This window comes from Oncorhynchus keta, chromosome 23, assembly GCF_023373465.1.
Source record: "Oncorhynchus keta strain PuntledgeMale-10-30-2019 chromosome 23, Oket_V2, whole genome shotgun sequence".
In the NCBI taxonomy this organism is placed as follows: Eukaryota; Metazoa; Chordata; class Actinopteri; order Salmoniformes; family Salmonidae; genus Oncorhynchus; species Oncorhynchus keta.
The window spans coordinates 3,486,016-3,506,015 of record NC_068443.1 but is presented as its reverse complement, the minus strand read 5'-3'; the positions used below and the strand labels follow the sequence as shown (position 1 = coordinate 3,506,015).

The following is a 20,000-nucleotide window of genomic DNA, read 5'->3' as shown; positions in this document are numbered from 1 at the left end:
AGGAAACGCTTTCTGTCTCCTAGAGATGAATGTACTTTGGTGCGAAAAGTGAAAATCAATCCCAGAACAACAGCAAAGGACCTTGTGAAGATGCTGGAGGAAACAGGTACAAAAGTATCTATATCCACAGTAAAACAAGTCCCATATCAACATAACCTGAAAGGCCGCTCAGCAAGGAAGAAGCCACTGCAAACCTGACTCAGTTACACCAGCTCTGTCAGGAGGAATGGGCCAAAATTCACCCAATTTATTGTGGGAATCATGTGGAAGGCTACTTGAAAAGTTTGACCCAAGTTAAACAATTTGAAGGCAATGCTACCAAATACTAATTGAGTGTATGTAAACTTCTGACCCACTGGGAATGTGATGAAAGAAATGAAAGCTGAAGTAAATCATTCTCTCTACTATTATTCTGACATTTCACATTCTTAAAATAAAGTGGTGACCTAACTGACCTAACTGACCTAAGACAGGGAATTTTATTGTGAAAAACGGAGTGTAAATGTATTTGGCTAAGGTGTATGTAAACTTCAGACTTCAACTCAACATGCTTTAAAGAGCTGATCCATCATCAGCCATAGCGTTAGCCAGAGCGTTAGCCATAGCATTAGCCAGAGCGTTAGCCATAGCGTTAGCCAGAGCGTTAGCCAGAGCTTTAGCCAGAGCGTTAGCTATAGCATTAGCCAGAGCATTAGCCATAGCGTACCCCAATTTAGCCATAGCTTTAAAGGCCCCAAAGTGTGTTCATTCTGTTTATTCTCTGTCCAATGGGAAGTTATGTGCTTGATTGGCCATTTATATGTTGAAGTAAGGGATTTCGCGGGATTCTTCTGTGTAGATTTATATAAATTAGATATAAGTCTGCAGGTCATTGAAGCACACTGAAGCTCAACTGAGTTATAATTTAAAAAAAAAATGTTTTTACCTTTATTTAAACTAGGCAAGTCAGTTAAGAACAAATTCTTATTTTCAATGACGGCCTAGGAACAGTGGGGTTAACTGCCTGTTCAGGGGCAGAACGACAGATTTGTACCTTGTCAGCTCGGGGATTTGAACTTGCAACCTTCCAACGCTCTAACCACTAGGCTACCCTGCCTAGTTGTAAACTGTATACCAAGCTGATGAGTGGGGCCTTTTTTCCTCCCCAGGGACCCATTGGACCAGCCGGTACTGAGGGAAGACAAGGAGAGAAGGGATCTAAGGTAAGACACAAATGCACGCACACACACACACACACACACACACATTTCCATTCAAACAGAAGTGTAGGATTAGAGTCGATGTGATGGAGACAGGCGAAAGCCTCTCAGAACTTCCTGGTCTGTCAAAGCTGGCTTCTAATTGGTTGTCACAATGGTTTAATCCTCCAACCCCTTCATCCGATCTGATGGTAAATCCATGGATCTCCAATCCTCCGTGTCTGTTCTCATGGCTGATGTCATGTCTGTTCTCATGGCTGATGTCATGTCTGTTCTCATGGCTGATGTCATGTCTGTTCTCATGGCTGATGTCGTGTCTGTTCTCATGGCTGATGTCGTGTCTGTTCTCATGGCTGATGTCATGTCTGTTCTCATGGCTGATGTCGTGTCTGTTCTCCTAATGGCTGATGTCAATGTCTGTTCTCATGGCTGATGTCGTTCTGTTCTCATGGCTGATGTCATGTCTGTTCTCATGGCTGATGTCGATCTGTTCTCATGGCTGATGTCATGTCTGTTCTCATGGCTGATGTCATCTGGTGACTGAGTTTAGGCTCTGTGTGATTGTTGTAATTCCCAAATGCTTTTGAAAGGTGTTCTCTTTTGAGGGTGAATAGGACCCAATACTGTTTTTTTCCACCTTTACTGAACCAGGTAGGCTAGTTGAGAACACCTTTACTGAACCAGGTAGACTAGTTGAGAACACCTTTATTTAACCAGGTAGGCTAGTTGAGAACACCTTTATTTAACCAGGTAGGCTAGTTGAGAACACCTTTACTGAACCAGGTAGGCTAGTTGAGAACACCTTTACTGAACCAGGTAGACTAGTTGAGAACACCTTTATTTAACCGGGTAGGCTAGTTGAGAACACCTTTATTTAACCAGGTAGGCTAGTTGAGAACACCTTTATTTAACCAGGTAGGCTAGTTGAGAACACCTTTACTGAACCAGGTAGGCTAGTTGAGAACACCTTTACTGAACCAGGTAGGCTAGTTGAGAACACCTTTACTGAACCAGGTAGGCTAGTTGAGAACACCTTTACTAAACTAGGTAGGCTAGTTGAGAACACCTTTACTGAACCAGGTAGGCTAGTTGTGAACACCTTTACTGAACCAGGTAGGCTAGTTGAGAACACCTTTACTGAACCAGGTTGGCTAGTTGAGAACACCTTTACTAAACTAGGTAGGCTAGTTGAGAACACCTTTACTGAACCAGGTAGGCTAGTTGAGAACACCTTTACTGAACCAGGTAGGCTAGTTGTGAACACCTTTATTTAACCAGGTAGGCTAGTTGAGAACACCTTTACTAAACTAGGTAGGCTAAGTTAGAACACCTTTACTGAACCAGGTAGGCTAGTTGAGAACACCTTTACTGAACCAGGTAGGCTAGTTGTGAAAACCTTTATTTAACCAGGTAGGCTAGTTGAGAACACCTTTACTGAACCAGGTAGGCTAGTTGAGAACACATTTATTTAACCAGGTAGGCTAGTTGAGAACATATTTACTAAACTAGGTAGGCTAGTTGAGAACACCTTTACTGAACCAGGTAGGCTAGTTGAGAACACCTTTACTGAACCAGGTAGGCTAGTTGAGAACACCTTTACTAAACTAGGTAGGCTAGTTGAGAAAACCTTTACTGAACCAGGTAGGCTAGTTGAGAACACCTTTTCACTGAACCAGGTAGGCTAGTTGTGAACACCTTTATTTAACCAGGTAGGCTAGTTGAGAACACCTTTACTAAACTAGGTAGGCTAGTTGAGAACACCTTTACTGAACCAGGTAGGCTAGTTGTGAACACCTTTACTGAACCAGGTAGGCTAGTTGAGAACACCTTTACTGAACCAGGTTGGCTAGTTGAGAACACCTTTACTAAACTAGGTAGGCTAGTTGAGAACACCTTTACTGAACCAGGTAGGCTAGTTGAGAACACCTTTATTTAACCAGTTAGGCTAGTTGAGAACACCTTTATTTAACCAGGTAGGCTAGTTGAGAACAAGTTCTCATTTACAACTGCAACCTGGCCAAGATAAAGCAAAGCAGTGCGACACAAACAACAACAGAGTTACACAAACAAACATAAAGTCAATAACACAATAGAAAGAAATATATATACAGTGTGTGCAGATGAGGTAAGATAAGGGAGGTAAGGTAATAAATAGGCTGTAGTGGTGAAGTAATTACAATCTAGCAATTAAACACTGGAGTGACAGATGAGCAGAAGATGAATGTGCAAGTAGAGATACTGGGCTGCAAAAGGAGAAACAATACTGATAGAATCCTCTTGAGAAATCCGGATCTCTTAACCGTTTTGAGCCAGTTTCATGTTTTTTAATGTTAGCTATATAGTCAATTGTAATCAACTGTATTCAACTGTTTTTTAATGTTAGCTATGTAGTCAATTGTAATCAACTGTATTCCATTGTTTTTTAATGTTAGCTATGTAGTCAATTGTAATCAACTGTATTCAACTGTTTTTTAATGTTAGCTATGTAGTCAATTGTAATCAACTGTATTCCATTGTGTTTTAATGTTAGCTATGTAGTCAATTGTAATCAACTGTATTCCATTGTTTTTTAATGTTAGCTATGTAGTCAATTGTAATCAACTGTATTCAACTGTTTTTTAATGTTAGCTATGTAGTCAATTGTAATCAACTGTATTCCATTGTTTTTTAATGTTAGCTATGTAGTCAATTGTAATCAACTGTATTCCACTGTTTTTTAATGTTAGCTATGTAGTCAATTGTAATCAACTGTATTCCATTGTTTTTTAATGTTAGCTATGTAGTCAATTGTAATCAACTGTATTCCACTGTTTTTTAATGTTAGCTATGTAGTCAATTGTAATCAACTGTATTCCACAGTTTTTTTAGTTTTTTTGTTAACTAGGCAAGTCAGTTAAGAACAAATTCTTATTTACAATGAAAAAACACGTCTCGACAAGAGAGACAACACGACATAAAGAGAGACCTAAGACAACAGTATGGTAGCAACACAACATGACAACAACATGGTAGCAGCACAACATGACAACAGCATGGTAGCAGCACAACATGACAACAGCATGGTAGCAGCACAACATGATAACAACATGGTAGCAGCACAACATGATAACAACATGGTAGCAGCACAACATGGTAGCAGCACAACATGACAACAACATGGTAGCAGCACAACATGACAACAGCATGGTAGCAGCACAACATGACAACAACATGGTAGCAACACAACATGACAACAACATGGTAGCAGCACAACATGACAACAACATGGTAGCAGCACAACATGACAACAACATGGTAGCAGCACAACATGACAACAGCATGGTAGCAGCACAACATGACAACAACATGGTAGCAGCACAACATGACAACAACATGGTAGCAGCACAACATGACAACAGCATGGTAGCAGCACAACATGACAACAACATGGTAGCAGCACAACATGACAACAACATGGTAGCAGCACAACATGACAACAGCATGGTAGCAGCACAACATGACAACAACATGGTAGCAACACAACATGACAACAACATGGTAGCAGCACAACATGACAACAGCACAACATGACAACAGCATGGTAGCAGCACAACATGATAACAACATGGTAGCAGCACAACATGACAACAACATGGTAGCAACACAACATGGTAGCAGCACAACATGACAACAGCATGGTAGCAGCACAACATGATAACAACATGGTAGCAGCACAACATGACAACAACATGGTAGCAACACAACATGGTAGCAGCACAACATGACAACAGCATGGTAGCAGCACAACATGACAACAGCATGGTAGCAGCACAACATGACAACAGCATGGTAGCAGCACAACATGACAACAGCATGGTAGCAGCACAACATGACAACAGCATGGTAGCAGCACAACATGACAACAACATGGTAGCAACACAACATGGTAGCAGCACAAAACATGGTACAAACATTATTGGGCACAGACAACAGCACAAAGGGCAAGAAGGTAGAGACAACAATACATCACACAAAGTAGCCACAACTGTCAGTAAGAGTGTCCATGATTGAGTCTTTGAATGAAGGGATGGAGATAAAACTGTCCAGTTTGAGTGTTTGTTGCAGCTCGTTCCAGTCACTAGCTGCAGCGAACTGAAAGTCAACTGTACTCAACTATATTTAACTATATTCAACTGCACTCAACAGTCTAATTTATAGATATAACTGTATTCTATACCTGTAAGACATAGTGTGGGGATCCAAACGGATTTTAACGTATCTTATTTCTCTAGTTCCTCAGGCTATAGAACGTAACCCTGGAAGGGAGTCATGCTCAATTTATTTCACTGTTGCTACTGTGTGGCTCCTCGATGAGGCTGAAGGTATTGATACAGTGTATTGCAGGGTGAGGCTGAAGGTATTGATATAGAATGCTGTGATTGTGTATTGCAGGGTGAGGCTGAAGGTATTGATATAGAATGCTGTGATTGTGTATTGCAGGGTGAGGCTGAAGGTATTGATATAGAATGCTGTGATTGTGTATTGCAGGGTGAGGCTGAAGGTATTGATATAGAATGCTGTGATTGTGTATTGCAGGGTGAGGCTGAAGGTATTGATATAGAATGCTGTGATTGTGTATTGCAGGGTGAGGCTGAAGGTATTGATATAGAATGCTGTGATTGTGTATTGCAGGGTGAGGCTGAAGGTATTGATATAGAATGCTGTGATTGTGTATTGCAGGGTGAGGCTGAAGGTATTGATATAGAATGCTGTGATTGTGTATTGCAGGGTGAGGCTGGAGCCGAGGGGCCTGATGGTCAGACTGGACCTGTCGGACCCCAGGGGCCCTCTGGTAAACCCGGACCCGATGGCCTGCGTGGAATCCCAGGCCCTGTTGTGAGTTAACTAGCTATAGATGGTCTGCTATACTTTAGCTACACGTTACACTATCACTGTTGTAACTAGCTAGATTATAGACTAATCTGTGTCCTATACATTATCTCTACATTATCAAGGTTAAATAATGTGATGGACGATTTGATACGATATGAAGGTTCAATGATAATGATAATGTAACAGATATAGTTATGGATAATGGATATGGTTATGGATAATGTAATGGATCTAGTTATGGATAATGTAATGGATATGATAATGTAATGGATATGGTTATGGATAATGTAATGGATATGGTTATGGATAATGTAATGGATATAGTTATGGATAATGTAATGGTTATGGATAATGTAATGGATATTGTTATGGATAATGTAATGGATATGGTTATGGATAATGTAATGGATATAGTTATGGATAATGTAATGGTTATGGTTATGGATAATGTAATGGTTATGGATAATGTAACGGGTATAGTTATGGATAATGTAATGTATATGGTTATGGATAATGTAATGGATATAGTTATGGATAATGTAATGGTTATGGATAATGTAATGGATATTGTTATGGATAATGTAATGGATATAGTTATGGATAACATAATGGTAATGGATAATGTAATGGATATAGTTATGTATAATGTAATGGTAATGGGTAATGTAATGGATATAGTTATGGATAATGTAATGTATTGGTACTGGATAATGTAATGGATATAGTTATGGATAGTGTAATGGTAATGGATAATGTAATATATATATATATATATATATATATATATATATATATATATATATATAGCTAAGGGTAATGGTAATGGATAATGTAATAGATGTAGTAATGGATAATGTAATGGTATAACGGATAATGTAATGGATGTTTTGATACTTATTCTAAGGGTGAACAAGGCCTTCCGGGTGCCTCTGGAATGGATGGACCCCCTGGACCTCTGGTAAGAGATAATATCTCATATATTTAAAATGTGCATGTCCTATTTTCTTGGCGCAATTATAATGCCATGATACATTTTTTCCAGGCATCAATTGTTCTAAAATGTGTGTGTGTGTGTGTGTGTGTGTGTGTGTGTGTGTGTGTGTGTGTGTGTGTGTGTGTGTGTGTGTGTGTGTGTGTGTGTGTGTGTGTGTGTGTGTGTGTGTGTGTGTGTGTGTGTGTGTGTGAACAGTAAGTAAAAGGCCCTAAGATGTACTTTGACAAACTTTGACAAACTGATTCATGAGAGGAGTTCTCTCTCTTTACAGGGACCCCCTGGTCTCGCTGGTCTGAAAGGAACTCCTGGGGGCAAAGGAGAAAAGGTATGACTGAGAATGTTCTCTCTCTCATATATATATATATATATATATATCACTATCTCTGTCTCTCTGTCTCTCTCATATATATATATATATATATATATCACTCTCTCTGTCTCTCTCATATATATATATATCACTATCTCTGTCTCTCTGTCTCTCTCATATATATATATATCACTATCTCTCTCTCTCTCTCTCATATATATATATATATATATATCACTATCTCTGTCTCTCTGTCTCTATCATATATATATATATATCACTATCTCTCTGTCTCTCTGTCTCATATATATATCACTATCTTTCTCTCTCTCTCATATATATATATATCACTATCTCTGTCTCTCTCTCTCATATATATATATCACTATCTCTGTCTCTCTCTCATATATATATATATATATATATATATATATATATATATATATATATCACTATCACTATCACTATCTCTGTCTCTCTGTCTCTCTCATATATATATATATCACTATCTCTCTCTCTCTCTCTCTCATATATATATATCACTATCTCTGTCTCTCTGTCTCTCTCTCTCTCTCTCTCTCTCTCATATATATATATATCACTATCTCTGTCTCTCTGTCTCTCTCTCTCTCTCTCTCTCTCTCATATATATATATATCACTATCTCTGTCTCTCTCTCTCATCTATATATATATCACTATCTCTGTCTCTCTCTCTCATATATATATATATCTCACTATCTCTCTCTCTCTCTCTCATATATATATATCACTATCTCTGTCTCTCTGTCTCTCTCTCTCTCTCTCTCTCTCGTATATATATATATATATCACTATCTCTGTCTCTCTCTCTCTCATATATATATCACTACCTCTCTCTCCTCTCTCTCTCTCTCTCTCTCTCTCTCTCTCTCTCTCTCTCTCTCTCTCTCTCTCACTATTGCTCTCTCTCTCTCTCTCTCTCCCTCTCTCTCTCTCACTCTCTCTCTCACACACTCTCTCTTTCTCCATCCCTGCCTCTACCTTCCCCTCTCTCTATCTCTCTCTTTCAAAGTCAACTCTGTTTTTGTGATTTAATGTGGTAATTAAATATATATAAGAAATATAATATAATCTGTTTAATGATCATTGGTTTGTAGCCAGCAAGCAGCAGTATAGCCCAGTAGGGACAGAAGGCTGGCAAGATCTCCAGTTACAGCAGCCGATACGAGACAGCACTGTTAAATATGACAACACTTTAAACAGACTAATCATTTACCTTGGTAACAAAGACAGTGTTTTGACCACCAAAGACAAGGTCTAGAATAGTTGTTCCTTAGTTTCCTTCCATTCTAATGATGTTGCCAGGTCTATAATAGTTGTTCCTTAGTTTCCTTCCATTCTAATGATGTTGCCAGGTCTAGAATAGTTGTTCCTTAGTTTCCTTCCATTCTAATGATGTTGCCAGGTCTAGAATAGTTGTTCCTTAGTTTCCTTCCATTCTAATGATGTTGCCAGGTCTAGAATAGTTGTTCCTTTGTTTCCTTCCATTCTAATGATGTTGCCAGGTCTAGAATAGTTGTTCCTTAGTTTCCTTCCATTCTAATGATGTTGCCAGGTCTAGAATAGTTGTTCCTTTGTTTCCTTCCATTCTAATGATGTTGCCAGGTCTAGAATAGTTGTTCCTTAGTTTCCTTCCATTCTAATGATGTTGCCAGGTCTAGAATAGTTGTTCCTTTGTTTCCTTCCATTCTAATGATGTTGCCAGGTCTATAATAGTTGTTCCTTTGTTTCCTTCCATTCTAATGATGTTGCCAGGTCTAGAATAGTTGTTCCTTAGTTTCCTTCCATTCTAATGATGTTGCCAGGTCTAGAATAGTTGTTCCTTTGTTTCCTTCCATTCTAATGATGTTGCCAGGTCTATAATAGTTGTTCCTTTGTTTCCTTCCATTGTAATGATGTTGCCAGGTCTAGAATAGTTGTTCCTTAGTTTCCTTCCATTGTAATGATGTTGCCAGGTCTAGAATAGTTGTTCCTTTGTTTCCTTCCATTGTAATGATGTTGCCAGGTCTAGAATAGTTGTTCCTTAGTTTCCTTCCATTCTAATGATGTTGCCAGGTCTAGAATAGTTGTTCCTTTGTTTCCTTCCATTCTAATGATGTTGCCAGGTCTAGAATAGTTGTTCCTTTGTTTCCTTCCATTGTAATGATGTTGCCAGGTCTAGAATAGTTGTTCCTTAGTTTCCTTCCATTCTAATGATGTTGCCAGGTCTAGAATAGTTGTTCCTTTGTTTCCTTCCATTCTAATGATGTTGCCAGGTCTATAATAGTTGTTCCTTTGTTTCCTTCCATTCTAATGATGTTGCCAGGTCTAGAATAGTTGTTCCTTAGTTTCCTTCCATTCTAATGATGTTGCCAGGTCTAGAATAGTTGTTCCTTTGTTTCCTTCCATTCTAATGATGTTGCCAGGTCTAGAATAGTTGTTCCTTTGTTTCCTTCCATTCTAATGATGTTGCCAGGTCTAGAATAGTTGTTCCTTTGTTTCCTTCCATTCTAATGATGTTGCCAGGTCTAGAATAGTTGTTCCTTAGTTTCCTTCCATTCTAATGATGTTGCCAGGTCTAGAATAGTTGTTCCTTTGTTTCCTTCCATTCTAATGATGTTGCCAGGTCTAGAATAGTTGTTCCTTTGTTTCCTTCCATTCTAATGATGTTGCCAGGTCTAGAATAGTTGTTCCTTAGTTTCCTTCCATTCTAATGATGTTGCCAGGTCTAGAATAGTTGTTCCTTTGTTTCCTTCCATTCTAATGATGTTGCCAGGTCTAGAATAGTTGTTCCTTAGTTTCCTTCCATTCTAGTGATGTTGTCAGGTTGAGAATTGAATCAACATAATTTTACTTGCCATAACTTTAACAACAGATGGTTAGAGCAAAGTTTCCTGTCAACAAAATGTCCAAGTTCGTTTATGATATTTCGATGACTGACAACCAAAAAGTAAGGATGGTTCATAGTCACACACAAAAAAAAACATACATTTTTTCTTGCTTGATGGATCACTACACTGAGTGTACAAAACATTAGGGACACCTTCCCCTTTTGCCGTCCAAAAAAACCTCAAATCGTCGGGGGCATGGAACTCTACAAGATGTCGAAAGCCTTCCACAGGGATGCTCACTCACATTGACTAAAATGCTTCTCACAGTTGTGTCCAGTTGGCTGGATGCCCTTCGGGTGGTGGACCGTTCTTGATACACACGGGGAAAACTGTTGGAAAAAACTAGCAGAGTTGCAGTTCATCGACACAAACCGGTGCACTTGATACCTACTAGCGTACCCTGTTCAAAGGCACTTAAATATTTCTCTCACCCTCTCTCCTTCCCTCTCCCTCCCTTCCTCTCTCTCTCTCTCTCTCTCTCTCTCTCCATCCTTCCCTCTCTCACTCTCTGTCCTCCAGGGTCACCCAGGTCTGATTGGTCTGATTGGGCCGCCTGGTGAGTTCGGAGAGAAGGGAGACAGAGGCCTGCCTGGACCCCAGGGAACTGGTGGAGGCAAAGGAGACACTGTATGTGACTGATATGTTTACTACTCCTTTATTTAATAGTTACTAGTTTATTTGCTAACGTATAATATATCTTTAAACCATCTGTAAACGGCGTATAAACCATTTCATAAAGTGTTAGTTCATTACTGTGAAGCCTCGTCTCAGTGGTTCCTGCTGTATTGTGTCTCTGTAGGGTGTTGGTGGTCCTGCCGGTCCCCTTGGTCCTCCTGGACCTCCTGGCATTCCTGTAAGTTCATCAGGAAATCATCTCCTCGTCAAAAGACCTCTTCAGCTAATTATTATTCAGCAAATTTCTATCAAATGTCTGTAGAATTTCATTAACCCAGTGCCACTATTGTTATAGTGTTATTGTTCCACTTTGTGTCTCTCTTTAAACATCTTCTCATATCAAAACATCTTCATTGTCTACTACTTCATCATGTTCCTAGTCTTATCGTTCACTTTGTGTCTCTCTTTAAACATCTTCATTGTCTACTACTTCATCATGTTCCTAGTCTTATCGTTCACTTTGTGTCTCTCTTTAAACATCTTCATTGTCTACTACTTCATCGTGTTCCTAGTCTTATCGTTCACTTTGTGTCTCTCTTTAAACATCTTCATTGTCTACTACTTCATCATGTTCCTAGTCTTATCGTTCACTTTGTGTCTCTCTTCAAACATCTTCATTGTCTAGCACTTCATCATGTTCCTAGTCTTATCGTTAAACTTTGTGTCTCTGTTTTTCTAGGGACCTGTGGGCTCTAAGGGGTCCAAGGGATCGTCAGTAAGTTCCGTTCATTAGATGACTAACCGAAGACACTAACATCTCATATATGACTGGTGTGATAACTTCCGTGTGTAATGCGGTGCCCTGTGTATTGTTTTGTAGGGTGGAGCTGGCCAGAAAGGAGACACTGGTGTGATTGGACCACCCGGAGCTCCTGTAAGTCAACATTTTTCTCTCTAAGATGATCTCATAATTATCCATTTAGATTTTTACCTTTTTCCTGTCTCTGATTGGATGTTTCCCTGACCCCTGCCATCTATAACTTTTAATTTAGATTTTTAATTTTTACATTTTACCCCTTTTTCTCCCCAATTTCGTGGTATTCAATTGTTTTAGTAGCTACTATCTTTTCTCATCACTACAACTCCTGTAAGGGCTCGGGAGAGACGAAGGTTGAAAGTCATGCGTCCTCCGATACACAACCCAACTAAGCTGCACTGCTTCTTAACACAGCGCGCATCCAACCCGGAAGCCAGCCGCACCAATGTGTCGGAGGAAACACCGTGCACCTGGCAACCTTGGTTAGCGCGCACTGCGCCCAGCCCGCTACAGGAGTCGCTGGTGCGCGATGAGACAAGGACATCCCTACCGGCCAAACCCTCCCTAACCCGGACAACGCTAGGCCAATTGTGCATCTCCCCACGGACCTCCCGGTCGCAGCCGGTTGCGACACAGCCTGGGCCACCCGGGGGCCCCCGCCACCTATAACTTTTAACCTCTCTTCCAACCAGGGTCCTCCTGGTGACATCATCCAGCCGCTGCCCATCCAGCAGGCGAGCAGGAAGAACAGACGCCAGGCGGAGGACGACGGCGTGCAGGGCGACGAGGCGGGAGGCATGGCGGACTACGGCATGGAGTCCACAGCGGACGTGGAGGACGTGTTCGGGTCCCTGAATAACTTGAAGCAGGACATCGAGAGGATGAAGTTCCCCATGGGAACACAGGACAACCCTGCCAGGACCTGTAACGACCTGCACCTCAGCCAGCCTGACTTCCCTAATGGTGGGTTCAATCAATCAAACAGACTGCATTCTGGGTAAAAACACAGAGTTCTAAACAGTAACAGACTGTATTGTCCTCAGAGGGAACTTTGGTTTCTGGGTAAAAACACAGAGTTATAAACAGTAACAGACTGAGTTACAGAAACATCATCATACAGCCACTTCAGGAGCTGGTTAGCAATGAAATGAGAGAGTGCAGCTGTTAAGAGGAGTCCCACACACAGCAAATAGACATTACATATGAAATATTCATTAACAAGTGCAACATTGACTTGGCCAAAGGTCGTATGTGACTGAAACGTTGCAGTATAGTAGGATTTTTTTTAAATCACAAAGATTAGTGATTTACAATGTTGATTCCTGGTGACGTACTGTGAATGTTTCAACTCAATCTGAGCATCTCATTATAATCTGAGCATCTCATTATAATCTGAGCATCTCATTATAATCTGAGCATCTCATTACAATCTGAGCATCTCATTATAATCTGAGCATCTCATTATAATCTGAGCATCTCATTACAATCTGAGCATCTCATTATAATCTGAGCATCTCATTATAATCTGAGCATCTCATTATAATCTGAGCATCTCATTACAATCTGAGCATCTCATTATAATCTCAGCATCTCATTATAATCTGAGCATCTCATTATAATCTGAGCATCTCATTATAATCTGAGCATCTCATTACAATCTGAGCATCTCATTATAATCTGAGCATCTCATTATAATCTGAGCATCTCATTATAATCTGAGCATCTCATTACAATCTAAGCATCTCATTATAATCTGAGCATCTCATTATAATCTGAGCATCTCATTATAATCTGAGCATCTCATTACAATCTAAGCATCTCATTACAATCTGAGCATCTCATTACAATCTAAGCATCTCATTATAATCTGAGCATCTCATTATAATCTGAGCATCTCATTATAATCTGAGCAACTCATTACAATCTGAGTGTATAATTACAATCTGAGTGAATCCTGTTTTGCAGTACCATGAGGGACATTGTTTAATAACCTTGCCATAGGGCCCCAGTACATCCTGTTAATGACCTTGCCATAGGGCCCCAGTACATCCTGTTAATGACCTTGCCATAGGGCCCCAGTACATCCTGTTAATGGCCTTGCCATAGGGCCCCAGTACATCCTGTTAATGACCTTGCCATCCTGTTAATGATTGTGTGTGATGTGATGTTCAGGTGAATACTGGATCGATCCTAACCAGGGCTGTACTGGAGACTCCTTCAAGGTCTACTGTAATTTCACCGCTGGAGGAGAGACCTGTATCTACCCTGACAAGAAGTCCGCTGGCGTACGTTTCCATGGGTCATTTCTGGAAAATAATGTCTATAAATGTTTGTAATGCCTATAGATACACTCTTAGGAAAAAAGGGTTCCAAATGGGTTCTTTGTCTGTCCCCATAGGAGAACCATTTTGGGTTCCATGTAGAACCCTATGTAGAAAGGGTTCTACGTGGAAGCCAAAAAGGGTTCTTCAAAAGTGTTCTCCGAGGGACAACCAAAGAACCCTTAAGGTTCTAGATAGCACCTTTTTTCTAAGAGTGTACAGTAGTTAATATGAACCTTTTAGCAATTTCATACTCAGTGTTTTACGATCTATTTAGGATGTAGATCGATAGACCTTTTTCTTTTAACCTTTATTTTACTAGGCAAGTCAGTTAAGAACAAATTCTTAATTACAACAACGGCTGAATGGGTCAACTGCCTTGTTCATGGGCAGAACAACAGATTTTTACCTTGTCAGCTCTGGGATTTGATCTAGCAACTTGGTGGCTGCTGGCCCAACGCTCTAAAACCACTAGATTACCTACCACCCCAACAGGGAACCTGCCGCACGTTTTCTAACCTGGTAACCTGTTCATTCATTCACAGTGTTGTTTGTGTTCTGTGTAACAGGTCAGAATATCTAACTGGCCAAAAGAGGCTCCAGGATCATGGTTCAGTGAATTCAAACGTGGAAAAATAGTAAGTATAGAAAATATCCACCTCTCGAAGCAGTTATACGTGATCAAGATTGAGATGTACGATAGACATTTCAGACTCAGGGCAAGATAACCTACAGTGAGAATAAATGTATCATCTCCATAACCCTCTCTACTCTCTCTCTCTCTCTCTACTCTCTCTTTCTCTCTCTCTCTCTACTCTCTCTTTCTCTCTCTCTCTCTTTCTCTCTCTCTCTCCCCCTTCTCCATCTCTCTCTCTCTCTCTCTCTCTCTCTCTCTCTCTCTCTCTCTCTCTCTCTCTCTCTCTCTCTCTCTCTCTCTCCATCTCCTCTCTCTCTCTCTCTCTCTCTCTCTCTCTCTCTCTCTCTCTCTCTCTCTCTCTCTCTCTCTCTCTCTCTCTCTCTCTCTCCCCCTTCTCCATCTCTCTCTCTCTCTCTCTCTCCCCCCCTTCTCCATCTCTCTCTCTCTCTCTCTCTCTCTCTCTCTCTCTCTCTCTCTCTCTCTCTCTCCTCTCTCTCTCTCTCCCTCTCCATCTCTCTCTCTCTCTCTCTCTCTCTCTCTCTCTCTCTCTCTCTCTCTCTCTCTCTCTCTCTCTCTCTCTCTCTCTCCCCTCTCCATCTCTCTCTCTCTCTCCCCCTCTCTCTCTCTCTCTCTCTCTCTCTCTCTCTCTCTCTCTCTCTCTCTCTCTCCCCCTCTCTCTCTCTCTCTCTCCATCTCTCTCTCTCTCTCTCTCTCTCTCTCTCTCCTCTCTCTCCCCCTTCTCCATATCTCTCTCTCTCTCTCTCTCTCTCTCTCTCTCTCTCTCTCTCTCTCTCTCCCCTTCTCCTCTCTCTCTCTCTCTCTCTCTCTCTCTCTCTCTCTCTCTCTCCTCTCTCTCTCTCTCTCTCTCTCTCTCTTCTCCTCTCTCTCTCTCTCTCTCTCTCTCTCTCTCTCTCTCTCTCTCTCTCTCTCTCTCTCTCTCTCTCTCTCTCTCCCTTCTCCTTCTCTCTCTCTCTCTCTCTCTCTCTCTCTCTCTCTCTCTCCCCCTTCTCCTTCTCTTTACCTTCTCCCAGTTGAACTATGTGGACACGGAGGAGAACACCATCCAGACAGTCCAGATGACCTTCCTGAAGCTGCTCAGCTCATCAGCCCGTCAGAATTTCACCTACATCTGCCACCAGTCGGTAGCCTGGTACGATGCCAAGGCAGACGGCTACGACAAGGCTCTACGTTTCCTAGGCTCCAACGACGAGGAGATGTCCTATGATAACAACCCCTTCATCAAGGCCCTGTCGGACGGATGCTCGGTATGTCGTCTTAAAAAGTCAGATTTCAGCTTGGAGCTTCCATTGGCATTAGTTCCATTAGAGATTCCATTTGTCCCATTGGAGATCCTATTGGTTCCATTAGAGATTCCATTTGTCCCATTGGAGATCATATTGGTTCCATTAGAGATTGTATTTGTCCCATTGGAGATCCTATTGGTTCCATTACCTTCTCCCAGTTGAACTATGTGGACACGGAGGAGAACACCATCCAGACAGTCCAGATGACCTTCCTGAAGTGCCATTATAGCTCATCAGCCCGTCATAGACTCCATTTCACCTACATCTGCCACCAGTCCATTGGTTCCTGGATTCCATGCCATTGGCAGATCTTATTGGCTCCAAGGCTTCCATTACGTTTCCATTAGGCTCCATATGTCCCATTGGAGATGTCCTATGATAACAACCCCTTCATCAAGGCCCTGTCGGACGGATGCTCGGTATGTCGTCTTAAAAAGTCAGATTTCAGCTTGGAGCTTCCATTGGCATTAGTTCCATTAGAGATTCCATTTGTCCCATTGGAGATCCTATTGGTTCCATTAGAGATTCCATTTGTCCCATTGGAGATCATATTGGTTCCATTAGAGATTGTATTTGTCCCATTGGATTATCCATATTGGTTCCATTAGAGATTCCATTGGTTCCATTGAAGATTCCATTGGTTCCATTGGAGATTCTATTGGTTCCATTGGAGATTCCATTGGTTCCATTAGAGATTCCTTTGGTTTCATTAGAGATTACATTGGTTCCATTAGAGATTTCATTGGTTCAAATGAGAGATTCCTTTGGTTCCATTGGAGATTGCTAATTGGTCATCATATGGTAGTTACTGGTAGATATTGATTGATCTTAGCATCTGAATTTGACACCACAATAACTCCTTGCTTCCCTTCCTCCTCCACTCCATCCCTCTCCCTCTCTCCTTCCCCTCTCCCTCTCTCCCTCCCCTCTCCCTCTCTCCCTCCCCTCTCCCTCTCTCCCTCCCCTCTCCCTCTCTCCCTCCCCTCTCCCTCTCTCCTTCCCCTCTCCCTCTCTCCTTCCCCTCTCCCTCTCTCCCTCCCCTCTCCCTCTCTCCCTCCCCTCTCCCTCTCTCCCTCTCTCCCTCCCCTCTCCCTCTCTCCCTCCCCTCTCCCTCTCTCCCTCCCCTCTCCCTCTCTCCCTCCCCTCTCCCTCTCTCCCTCCCCTCTCCAGCTGAAGTCGGGCTACTCTAAGACGGTGATGGAGATCAACACTCCTCGTGTCGACCAAGTGCCCATCATCGACGTCATGTTTAATGACTTTGGCGACCCCAGCCAGCGGTTCGGGTTCGAGGTGGGCCCCGTCTGCTTCATGGGTTAGGACCTGACCATCCCCTGAACCCCCCTCTGCCCTACCCCCTACAGAACAACAGGCCTCCCCTCTGCCCTACCCCCTACAGAACAACAGGCCTCCCCTCTGCCCTACCCCCTACAGAACAACAGGCCTCCCCTCTGCCCTACCCCCTACAGAACAACAGGCCTCCCCTCTGCCCTACCCCCTACAGAACAACAGGCCTCCCCTCTGCCCTACCCCCTACAGCACAACATGCCCCCCCTCCTCTTCCCTACCCCCTATAGCTCAACATGCCCCCCTCCTCTTCCCTACCCCTATATAGCACAACATGCCCCCTCCTCTTCCCTACCCCTATATAGCACAACATGCCCCCTCCTCTTCCCTACCCCTATAGCACAACATGCCCCCCCTCCTCTTCCCTACCCCCTATAGCTCAACATGACCCCCCTCCTCTTCCCTACCCCCTATAGCTCAACATGACCCCCCTCTGCCCTGTCATAGAAGCATTGTCCCAGGGGAATTACTCCTCGCCCTTGTAGGGCCAATCACATAATGACTTTAACTTATAACGAGAGGAAGTGACATCAGGAATAAAGGACGTTTGATGCCGTGGGCGGACAGTGGCACACTTTCAGCAAACAGAGAGGAGGACCCACTCGCCCCAACCCTCACCCTTTACCTTGATTAGAGAGGAGGACCCACTCGCCCCAACCCTCACCCTTTACCTTGATTAGAGAGGAGGACCCACTCGCCCCAACCCTCACCCTTTACCTTGATTAGAGAGGAGGACCCACTCGCCCCAACCCTCAAAACCTCCTTTTCTCCCCCTCGTCACCCTTTACCTTGATTAGAGAGGAGGACCCACTCGCCCCAACCCTCACCCTTTACCTTGATTAGAGAGGAGGACCCACTCGCCCCAACCCTCAAAACCTCCTTTTCTCCCCCCTCGTCACCCTTTACCTTGATTAGAGAGGAGGACCCACTCGCCCCAACCCTCAACCTTTACCTTGATTAGAGAGGAGGATCCACTCGCCCCATCCTCACCCTTTACCTTGATTAGAGAGGAGGACCCACTCGCCCCAACCCTCAACCTTTACCTTGATTAGAGAGGAGGACCCACTCGCCCCAACCCTCAAAACCTCCTTTTCTCCCCCTCGTCTCCCCTCTCCTCACCCTTTACCTTGTTTAGAGAGGGAGGACCCACTCGCCCCAACCCTCAAAACCTCCTTTTGTCCCCCTCGTTTCCCCTCTCCTCAACCTTTACCTTGATTAGAGAGGAGGACCCACTCGCCCCAACCCTCAAAACCTCCTTTTCTCCCCCTCGTCTCCCCTCTCCTCACCCTTTACCTTGATTAAGAGGGAGGATCCACTCACCCCACCCAAGCCCCCTTTCCACCCCTCATCTCACCCCTCGTCCTTTCCCCTTTTCCCTCCAACCACTCTTCCTACCCTGTCTCGTCCCTTGTCCCTCCCCCAGCCCAGTCTCCCTGTCTGGTAGCTCCAGTCTCCTCGCCCCTCCCCCAGCCTAGCCTCCCTGTCTGGTAGCTCCAGTCTCCTCATCCCTCCCCCAGCCCAGCCTCCCTGTCTGGTAGCTCCAGTCTCCTCGTCCCTCCCCCAGCCCAGCCTCCCTGTCTGGTAGCTCCACTCTCCTCGTCCCTCCCCCAGCCCAGCCTCCCTGTCTGGTAGCTCCACTCTCCTCGTCTCTCCCCAGCCCAGCCTCCCTGTCTGGTAGCTCCAGTCTCCTCATCCCTCCCCCAGCCCAGCCTCCTGTCTGGTAGCTCCAGTCTCCTCGTCCCTTCCCCAGCCCAGTCTCCTGTCTGGTAGCTCCAGTCTCCTCGTCCCTTCCCCAGCCCAGCCTCCCTGTCTGGTAGCTCCAGTCTCCTCGTCCCTTCCCCAGCCCAGCCTCCCTGTCTGGTAGCTCCAGTCTCCTCGTCCCTTCCCCAGCCCAGCCTCCCTGTCTGGTAGCTCCAGTCTCCTCGTCCCTTCCCCAGCCCAGCCTCCCTGTCTGGTAGCTCCAGTCTCCTCGTCCCTTCCCCAGCCCAGCCTCCTGTCTGGTAGCTCCAGTCTCCTCGTCCCTTCCCCAGCCCAGCCTCCCTGTCTGGTAGCTCCAGTCTCCTCGTCCCTTCCCCAGCCCAGCCTCCTGTCTGGTAGCTCCAGTCTCCTCGTCCCTTCCCCAGCCCAGCCTCCCTGTCTGGTAGCTCCAGTCTCCTCGTCCCTTCCCCAGCCCAGCCTCCCTGTCTGGTAGCTCCAGTCTCCTCGTCCCTTCCCCAGCCCAGCCTCCCTGTCTGGTAGCTCCAGTCTCCTCGTCCCTTCCCCAGCCCAGCCTCCCTGTCTGGTAGCTCCAGTCTCCTCGTCCCTTCCCCAGCCCAGCCTCCTGTCTGGTAGCTCCAGTCTCCTCGTCCCTTCCCCAGCCCAGCCTCCCTGTCTGGTAGCTCCAGTCTCCTCGTCCCTTCCCCAGCCCAGCCTCCCTGTCTGGTAGCTCCAGTCTCCTCGTCCCTTCACCAGCCCAGCCTCCCTGTCTGGTAGCTCCAGTCTCCTCGTCCCTTCCCCAGCCCAGCCTCCCTGTCTGGTAGCTCCAGTCTCCTCGTCCCTTCCCCAGCCCAGCCTCCCTGTCTGGTAGCTCCAGTCTCCTCGTCCCTTCCCCAGCCCAGCCTCCCTGTCTGGTAGCTCCAGTCTCCTCGTCCCTTCCCCAGCCCAGTCTCCCTGTCTGGTAGCTCCAGTCTCCTCGTC

At 44.2% G+C, this 20,000-nt stretch overlaps 1 protein-coding gene and 1 long non-coding RNA gene across 4 annotated transcripts in view; one reads left to right on the top strand and one right to left on the bottom strand.

Moving 5' to 3' along the window:
- LOC118381343 (collagen alpha-1(XI) chain-like) overlaps nt 1-17,578 on the top strand; it is a 215,317-nt gene extending 197,739 nt beyond the window's left edge. Inside the window, exons 52-64 of the mRNA XM_052475964.1 lie at nt 1,149-1,202; nt 5,967-6,074; nt 6,976-7,029; nt 7,337-7,390; nt 10,806-10,913; nt 11,086-11,139; nt 11,641-11,676; nt 11,782-11,835; nt 12,411-12,681; nt 13,891-14,003; nt 14,609-14,677; nt 15,708-15,941; nt 17,151-17,578. Coding sequence (XP_052331924.1) covers nt 1,149-1,202; nt 5,967-6,074; nt 6,976-7,029; nt 7,337-7,390; nt 10,806-10,913; nt 11,086-11,139; nt 11,641-11,676; nt 11,782-11,835; nt 12,411-12,681; nt 13,891-14,003; nt 14,609-14,677; nt 15,708-15,941; nt 17,151-17,297 — 1,356 coding nt within the window. The 3' untranslated portion in view covers nt 17,298-17,578. The remainder of the gene's footprint in view (nt 1-1,148; nt 1,203-5,966; nt 6,075-6,975; nt 7,030-7,336; nt 7,391-10,805; nt 10,914-11,085; nt 11,140-11,640; nt 11,677-11,781; nt 11,836-12,410; nt 12,682-13,890; nt 14,004-14,608; nt 14,678-15,707; nt 15,942-17,150) is intronic.
- A 332-nt stretch (nt 17,579-17,910) lies between these two features.
- Nucleotides 17,911-18,660, bottom strand: LOC127910888 (uncharacterized). 3 transcript variants are annotated; one of them, XR_008076661.1, is made up of 3 exons: nt 18,535-18,660; nt 18,113-18,276; nt 17,911-18,041 (listed from the first exon to the last, which is right to left on the bottom strand). It is a non-coding gene; the product is annotated as an uncharacterized LOC127910888 (long non-coding RNA). The 3 variants fall into 3 exon arrangements; XR_008076659.1 differs by lacking the exon at nt 18,535-18,660 and adding an exon at nt 18,322-18,468; XR_008076660.1 differs by lacking the exon at nt 18,535-18,660 and adding an exon at nt 18,368-18,448.
- Nucleotides 18,661-20,000: the final 1,340 nt, after the last annotated feature.